We start from the raw sequence: 9018 nt of genomic DNA on the forward strand, positions 1-9018 counted from the left end.
AAAAAAAACTCACTGACCCCAAATTTTTATAGTATAGTATAAATCTGCACACTCTAAGCGTTCTGGTTTTATTTATCATTGTGTTTTTTTTTGTGCACATAAAAGATTGTACATTTCTGTCTGATTCTTTTTTTTATGTATTGCATGTAACTAAAAGCGTGTGTCTGTGTGTTGTAGGAGACCTGTGTTAGACTCCTGCACTAGATGTGGGTCAACATGAACTTGAAAATGTGTCCGGAGTGACAGAAACCTTTCAATCTCCAATCATTTCTCAGTAGCCAATCAGCATGGACTTCCTTCAGATGAAGCACCTGAAGAGGAAGAGGAAGAGTAACTACAGCGTGAAGGAAACTCAGACTCTCATCCGCGAGATCCACAAGCGGCGGGAGATCTTGTTCTCCCGGCAGCAGAACATGGCCATCAACGAGCTGAAGCGGCGCGCGTGGGAAGAGGTCGCGGACAGCGTAAACGCGCTAGGAGAAGGTGAGCTACGGACGGCGGCCGAGGTCAAGCGGCGATACCTGGACTGGCGAGCCCTCATGAAACGGAAACAGCTTCAGGCCGAGTTGGCGTCTGGATTGAAGCAGGAGTTTGAATCGTCGTCTCCCGATAATGAAGCGTCTTTGGGTGGTGGTGACCAGTCGCTGGACCTCAGTGGGTTTTCTAAAGACTCGTCGTGCGACTGGCAGGACCTGACGGACCTCGGGGAGCCCAGCACACACACGCCTGGGGTCAAAATGGAGGACGATGAGGCCAGCAGCTACAGAGTATGTATTGGGAACAGATTCATGCTTTTCTTCTTCTTTGGTTCAAGTAATTCTCACACCATGGTGGTCAAAAGTCATCAAGTTGGTTCAGTTTGGTAAACTACCGTTCAAATGTTTGGGGTCAGAACTTTTTTAAAGGAATTAAAGGGGGGGTAAAATGCCCTTTTCACAAGATATAAAATAAATCTTTGATGTCCCCAGAGTGTGTGTGTGAAGTTGTAGCTCAAAATACCCCACAGATATTTTTATATATCATGTTAAAGTTGTAACTTTTTGAGGGTGAGCAAAAACACACCGTTTTGTGTCTGGCCCTTTAAATGCAAATGACCTGCCGGCACAGGGGGCGGAGCTTCAACAGCTTGTGTGTGTTAGCAGCTCCGATTACCTCACGCAGACACACTAAAATGACAGAAACTGTTCTGCCTTTTAAGTTTAAACGGAGTCAGACAAAGATGGAGAGACTCAAGAAGAAGTGACAACATGTAGAAGCAACAGGACTGAATGGTTAGTTGATGAATTTATGTTGCTGATGTGGCGTTAACTATCTTCAATTAGCATATTCTGTCATGCTAATCTATAAGTCGCTCGTATAGGAACTGTTGTGAGATGCACACAGAGTGACTTTCTATTGCATGTTAAAAGATGGATGCTAAAGTTTGAGCTGACTCACAAATGTGCTCGACTACAACAACTCTTCCTCTTCTCAACATGGACTGCGTGTTTCCGGGGGCGGGGCTTATGTAAATTTTAGGGTTGGTGATGTCACTAACCCGTGAGGAATGTCGTGTAGTTCCTACCAGCCGTTTGTTGTAGTCCTTTACTTTAAAAGCAAATATCTTCCTTTGCTTTGAACTTTGAGCGTTGTAATTTTGCAGATGTTGTTTATGATCAAACAGCAACATTACACACTAACTACAGTTAGAAAAGTCAAATCATAATGGCCAATAATTAACCACCACTATAATATTTTTATTTAGCAAGGAGGCAATAAAGGGATGGTCTGGAGTAAAATCAACCTAGGGTCCTTTGCACCATGACCTCGAGCCAAATACCCCCCCAGAAGCCTTTTTTTCCTTAGTCGAACAATATTTTAAGCCGCGTTTCCACCGAAATTACCCGTAACAATTTGTCCCAGGAACTTTTTTCCCAGGAACTTTTTTTGCCCCAGACCGGTTGCTTTCTGCGTTTACACCGCGGTCTAAAGTACCGGGAAGATTATAAACTGCGTGCGACTGCTCCTCCCAGTCAGCGACGGACAGTAATCAGTTTTGAGCGCCAAATTTATAATAAGTATGGAGGAGATTCAAACTGTGCTGCAGTTGTTTGTGATGTATTGGTTTACTAACGAGGTAATTAACAAAACGGCAGAAAAGAGACGAGCACTGATATTGCTCTGACTATTGACCGTGAGATGGCTGGGACGAACGCGCGCTGAAAATTTCCTTTTCCACAAATACGCTTAATAAAGCCTGAACCTCGTCGTCGGTCCAGCTGTGTGTTTTTTTATTTTATTAAATTCCATATTTGCAGACAGATAACTCTTACTGCATGAAGCCACGAACCACAATAGATTTTTAAAAATGCCGGTTAAAACACGAGGAAAACATGCGCAGACATCCCAACCGGCACAGAGTCATTTCCGGGAATCAAGAAATGCGGCGTGAACACAACCAATCAGCATGTTCAGCGCACAAGTCCCGCCCCCGAAAGTTCCTGAACTTTGAAAAAGTATTACCTCGCCAGCAGGGACTTTCGGAGGGGGAAATATTTACCCGGAACTTCATTTAGACCCTGGTTCCTGCGGTGTAAACACACAGAGTACCAGCCCACAGTTCCTAGTTCCTGGGGAAAGTTCCCGTGGTGGAAACGCGGCTATAGTTAGAGCTTATTTAGAGAAATCAGCCGAATGGCTAAGTGCAGGCGCTAACGGCTCCAAATATGTATCTGGTAAATTAGCCCACTAATAATGTCCGGAATAGTACCAAACTTCTATAGTAGTCTAAACATGTTCTGTAAAACGAGGCATTGGAAAGTTTGTAAGTACATCAGGAGTTTATTTAAATAACACTTGCCTGATGGGTTATCCTACCGCTAGACTGGACGTTGACGTCACGTCACTTCTGTGAGTTGAGAAAAGTCAGTAAGTCAAAAGTCTGCTTTAAGACATAATATGTGTAAAGTCAACAGCACAGTAAGTCGACAGCATTGCTGAGTATTTTCTCCTTAAAACTGCAGTGAACCAAAGACAAAAACACGGTTTGAAATCGCTGGTGTTTTTGACGTCACAAACTACCTTGTAACCAATCAGATCAACGTGGATCTCTGAGCTGCGTGAGTTAGTGGAGGTTGGGGCTCATTTGCATATTCATAGAAGTGTGTCGAGTTACATTCAAGCTATTTTAAGGCATGAAGCATTTTTTTTCAAGGAAAAAAACTTTAAATATGTCATTTTGGCGATCAAAGGTGAGTTTTAAAGGATACAATTATTGACTACAGGTGGAGTTTAAATTAAAACACCAACTGGCTAAAAGTTACCCTTTAAACTTTTTGTTTCTCTAAAATCCCCTCGTAATTACTGCTGACTTGGTTTCTGTTTGTAATTTCCCATCTCCTCAGTTGGAAGCGGAGGTTGGAGAAGGTGGGGAGGTTGAGGACGACGATGAAGACTGTTTTCCCTCCATCCTCCCTGATATGGACCGTGAGGGGCGAGTTCCTGAGGTTTTCGCTCACATCGATGAATTCGGCGTGCTGAGCTCCACAAAGCCCGCGACTGCAGGCCGGGACCTGGGCCTCGGAGTTGGCGGCATGAGCGGGATGGGCGTAGCTGGATTGGGCCTGTCCGGAGGGGAGAACACAAGTATACTGGTGGCGCTGGAGAGGCAGAGACTGGATCTGGAGAAACACCGCTTGCAGGTGGAGTCCGAACGCCTGCAGGTGGAGAAAGAGCGCCTCCTGGTGGAGAAGGAGAGGTTGCGGCAGGGCGAGGTGGAGAGAGAGAGGTTGCAACTGGAGAAGGAACGTCTACAAGTGGAGAGAGAACGATTGCGATTGGTCTTGCAACAAAACACGCCTCTCCAGCAAAGCCCCGCCCCTTCGACATCTGTAGCCACGCCCACAACGTCATCCTCAGCCCCCTCGTCATCCTCATTGGACGGAGAGAAGGACAGGAAGCTGGTTTGGCCAATGGTAGTGGATTTGGAGGCGGAGAGGCTGAAGTTAGAGAAAGAGCGCCTCCTGCTGGAGAAAGAGAGACTGCAGTTCTTCAAGTTTGAGTCGGGCAGACTGCAGATTGAGAAAGAGCGCCTGCAGGTGGAGAAAGAGAGGCTGCAGCTTCATAAAGATGGACAACAGATGACGCTGCACTCGTGAAACACCATAGATACACTTGGGTAGGGGGGAAAAACTTTTTTTTTCCATAGTTGCCCATTCATTTCTGTGGGAAAAACTAAAACATTTGTGTTTTTTGTACTTCATTTTATTATTATTTTGCCCCCCCCCCCAAAAAAAAAACAAAAAAGCGGAAAGAAAGCAAGCAATGAATGCAAGCAGTTCATAAACAGGATCACTTCTGAACACGTACAGCAGTAGACTTTGCATATGTTTATAAGTAAATATGAAATATGAAAATTTAAATACCTAATTTCACAATCAAACAGAAACAGAAAAGCTGTGATTCCATACAATCTAGTTGTTGAATTGCTTGTATTCACAGCACTTGTCTTCAGTGATGTTATTGTTAACTAAAATGAAAACTGTAACAAATCGTTAACGTTAATTGACATAAAAATAAAATAGAATTATGTGAAATATAAATGGACCAAGTAGCAAAATTACTGAATACAAATATTACAAATATACAAATATTACAAATATACAAATATTACAAATATAATAAAAAGGACAAAAGCTCATATCAGAATTACTGAAACTTAAACCGAAATGAAAACCGAACATAAAAACTAATTCAAAATACTATAATAATGTATAAGTAATATTAAAATATCTTTAATTCGGTTGACAGAATCAACTGTTCTGATTTTTTTGTTGTTGCTTTATTTGAAGTGCAAAAATCAACAATCTTTCCTTTCTAAAAAATAGCCAAATTGTACTGTATTTTTCTCTTATTTTTTCCCTGCAGAAATGAATGGATGTCTTTGGTAAACAGGATTTATAGACGCGTCGCCGGTGTGTGTGACGTGTTTCTGACTGTATCTATAGATCAGGTCAGCCCACATGATTGCCTTCTGCTCATGCAAAACAACTCGTGAGACGGTTTTATGCTTGAGTATTGTGTTTTGATATCTTGTAGAAGTTTATGCAGAAGTATCTGAATGCACTTTTCACATATTGAGAAAAATGCAGATACGCATGATTAACTTTTTACAAGATGTTAATGTGTTCTTTGTTACCTTTACTGTGTTTAATGTAAAAGAGAGAGCTTAAAAAGAGTTGGATTGTATAAGGGCTCTTATAAACGGCTGTGTTCACACCACAGGATGGATGGGGACCAAATCTGAGGCCTCGTTTATCTGGATTCATTGTAAATGTGAATGTATGGTGATGTCCAAATTGTTCACGTTCATATGCACAGACACTTGTGAGGCCACGCTTTTATTTTGAAACAATCAGGTTTTTCTCTGGTCTTGACATCGAAGTGGTTTCTATGGAGGCTTGTTTCTGCCACAGAATAAAAAAAAACTTTAAAAGATAATTGCGAGTTTACATCTTTGAGAAATAAAGTCAGAGTTGCGAGATATAAAGTCAGAATTCCGAGATATAAAGTCAGAATTGCGAGATATAAAGTCAGAATTCCGAGATATAAAGTCAGAATTGCGAGATATAAAGTCAGAATTGCAAGATATAAAATCAGAGTTGCGAGATACAAAGTCAGAGTTGCGAGATATAAAGTCAGAATTCCGAGATATAAAGTCAGAATTGCGAGATATAAAGTCAGAATTGCGAGATATAAAGTCAGAATTGCAAGATATAAAATCAGAGTTGCGAGATATTAAGTCAGAATTTGCGAGATATAAAGTCAGAATTGCGAGATATAAAGTCGGAATTGCGAGATATAAACTCAGAATTGCGAGATATAAAGTCGCATTGCGAAATATAAAATCAGAATTGCGAGATATAAAGTAGGAATTGCGAGATATAAAGTCAGAATTGCGAGATATAAAGTAGGAATTGCGAGATATAAAGTCAGAGTTGCGAGATATAAAGTCAGAATTGCGAGATATAAAGTCAGAATTGCGAGATATAAAGTCGGAATTGCGAGATATAAACTCAGAATTGCGAGATATAAAGTCAGAATTGCGAGATATAAAGTCGGAATTGCGAGATATAAACTCAGAATTGCGAGATATAAAGTCAGAGTTGCGAGACATAAAGTCAGAATTGCGAGACATAAAGTCAGAGTTGCGAGACATAAAGTCAGAATTGCGAGATATAAAGTCAGAGTTGCGAGATATAAAGTCAGAGTTGCGAGACATAAAGTCAGAATTGCGAGATATAAAGTCAGAGTTGCGAGATATAAAGTCAGAGTTGCAAAATATAAAGTCGCATTGCGAGATATAAAGTCAGAATTGTGAGATATAAAGTCAGAGTTGCAAAATATAAAGTCGCATTGCGAGATATAAAGTCAGAATTGTGAGATATAAAGTCAGAGTTGCGAGATATAAAGTCAGAATTGCGAGATATAAAGTCAGAATTGCGAGATATAAAGTCAGAATTGCGAGAAATAAAGTCAGAGTTGCAAAATATAAAGTCAGAATTGCGAGATATAAAATCAGAGTTGCGAAATATAAAGTCGCATTGCGAGATATAAAGTCAGAATTGCGAGATATAAAGTCGCATTGCGAGAAATAAACTCAGACTTTTTCTTGCAATTGCGAGTTTATATCTCTCAATTCTGACTTTTTAATCTCAGAATTGCAAGATTAAAAGTCGCAATTACCTTTTTAATTTTTTATTCTGTAACAAGGTCCCATAGGTTTCACCTTCAGATTGTGCATAGGATGATCAAACGCAGATAAATGTGTTCGCAAAACTACAGGTGCTCAGACTGGGTTTCGCTTATGTGAATAGTCAAATAAAAATCTCATATTTCACCCCATAGTCAAGAGGATAAAATAAGACTAGGATGATTCACACCAAGGATGATAACGATGAAAAAAATCCTTAATCGTTCTAAATATAAACGAATAGCAGAGCTCACACCATAACTATAACGATAACTGTAAGAAAAAAATGTTTAAAATGTTAAAAAAGCAAGTTACCTTGTTGCCTTAAAATTTTGAGTTCGTTGTAATTAAAGATTTGGGGTAATACAATGAAGAAGAATGGTTTAATAAACAGAAACTCAAAATAGTATGTTATCTTCTTCACACATTATTAGTTATCGAAGTTGATTTGACAAAATTTTATTTTAAAATTAATTTGAAATAATAAATCATGAAAATATTTTTTTACAGTGTGAACAGAGAAACAATATCATCGGATTCAGTTTCAAAACAATTCGTTTTTCCAGCTGATGAATGATGACAGCCAATCAGAATCCATCCTGCTTTAAAGAGCTGGAGCATTTAAAGAGACAGACGACAAAACTGCAGTGCTGGTGTGACGCTAATATGCTAATCGCTATAGTTCTCATTCTTAGTGTGAACGGGCCTTTAAGCCCAATGCCTTTTCTTGTTTTTTTCTTTGGATTTTGAGGTAAAACATGACATTTTCTTCTTCACGGGTTTCGTGGGATTCCCTCATAAGGGCCTGTAATGTGAATGTAGTCAGTGTTTGTGTGTGTGTGTAGTTGTTTTCAGGCCTTGATGACCCCTGAAGTTCAGCCGTTGAGTGCTTGTTGGTTTTGTCTGTTTCTGTGGTCGTGAAGTTCCCGTCGGACGTCACGTTTATGCGTTGTATCCAGTCAACTTGCGTTGCATTGAAGGTATATGTTTTTCTTATTTTTTTTTATTGTTTCGTGATCATTTACTTTTTCAACCAAAAACGTGCGGTTCGTGCTAGGCCTGTTTCTCACATAAGCAGCTCACATTTATTTAGGAAAAAGCCTAAAAAAAAGCCTGTGCCAATTTTTTTTTTTTTTTTTTTTTTTTACACTGATCTTTAGCAGAAAATATAGTGTAGAGATTATCTGTGAACCCATTTATCAGTTTACTTTCTAAAAAAGTGATTGTTTTTCATTGCATGTGTTTTTTTCCCACACACAACAAATTAAAAATAAATTGATGTGCTGCTTTAAAACATGCAGATCACAAATAAAATGCATTAACATGTAAAGTTACACATGCAATGAAATACAAGAGATTATCTGTGAACCCATTTATCAGTGTGACCAGTTTACTTTCTAAAAAAAGGGATTGTTTTTCATTGCATGTGTTTTTTTCCAAAAAAAAAAAAAAAAAAATGTATGTGCTGCTTCAAAACATGCAGATCATGAATAAAATGCATTAATATGTAAAGTTCCACATGCAATGAAATACAAAACACACTTTCTACACAGTAAATTGGACTGAATCCACATGCACTGTAAAAAAAAGATTAGTTGACTCAACTTAACTAAGTCAAGTCACTGAGTTAATTTGAGTCAACTTATAGTGTCAAGTTTATGCATCAATTCCTGTTTTGAAGTGTGATAAACTTGACACTATAAGTTGACTCAAATTAACTCAGTCAAAGCAACAAGATGACTTGACTTAGTTAAGTTGAGTCAACTAATCTTTTTTTACAGTGTGATTTAAAGGGATATTTCATGCATGAACCTCACGCTATTCCAAACCATCCTGACTTTCTTCTGTGGATCACAAAAGAAGATGTTTCTTTATAGTCTCTGTAAACAGTGTGTATCTGCACATCAGGTTTGGGTGTAAATGACCATTAGTAATCGCTCACCCCTGATTTAATCATTTATGGCCATTAAAGGAAACACTCCATGTTGTATGTGACCCAGAGATGACACCGGTGTGTGTGTGTGTGTGTGTGTGTGAAACGGGCCGCACGCTTCAGTTGAGCTTCTCTCTGTTGTAAAGAAGAGGAAAACCAAAGCTGTTTGGTGCCATCATGCTTTATTGTTGAACATGTTCTCATGCTCAGATGACGGTCGTGTAATCTAAAGAATTTAAAGGTTTTATGGATGTGTAGTTTTTGTGAGCTGGTGCTGTTAGTGTTGATGGACTCAGAAAGGTGTTTCATTGTACTGTGTGTGTGTGTGTGTGTGTGTGTGTGTGTGTGTGTGTGT

At 39.3% G+C, this 9018-nt stretch overlaps 1 protein-coding gene across 1 annotated transcript in view; it reads left to right on the forward strand.

The window, feature by feature from the left end:
- The window catches only part of msantd4 (Myb/SANT-like DNA-binding domain containing 4 with coiled-coils), a 6846-nt gene extending 1241 nt beyond the window's left edge, over nucleotides 1–5605 (forward strand). Inside the window, exons 2-3 of the mRNA XM_079610170.1 lie at nucleotides 178–767; nucleotides 3384–5605. Of these exons, the coding sequence (XP_079466296.1) occupies nucleotides 288–767; nucleotides 3384–4136 (1233 nt within the window). The 5' untranslated portion in view covers nucleotides 178–287 and the 3' untranslated portion in view covers nucleotides 4137–5605. The remainder of the gene's footprint in view (nucleotides 1–177; nucleotides 768–3383) is intronic.
- The last annotated feature ends 3413 nt before the right edge of the window (nucleotides 5606–9018 follow it).

Source organism: Phoxinus phoxinus (genome assembly GCF_949152265.1).
Source record: "Phoxinus phoxinus genome assembly, chromosome: 4".
Classification (NCBI taxonomy): Eukaryota; Metazoa; Chordata; class Actinopteri; order Cypriniformes; family Leuciscidae; genus Phoxinus; species Phoxinus phoxinus.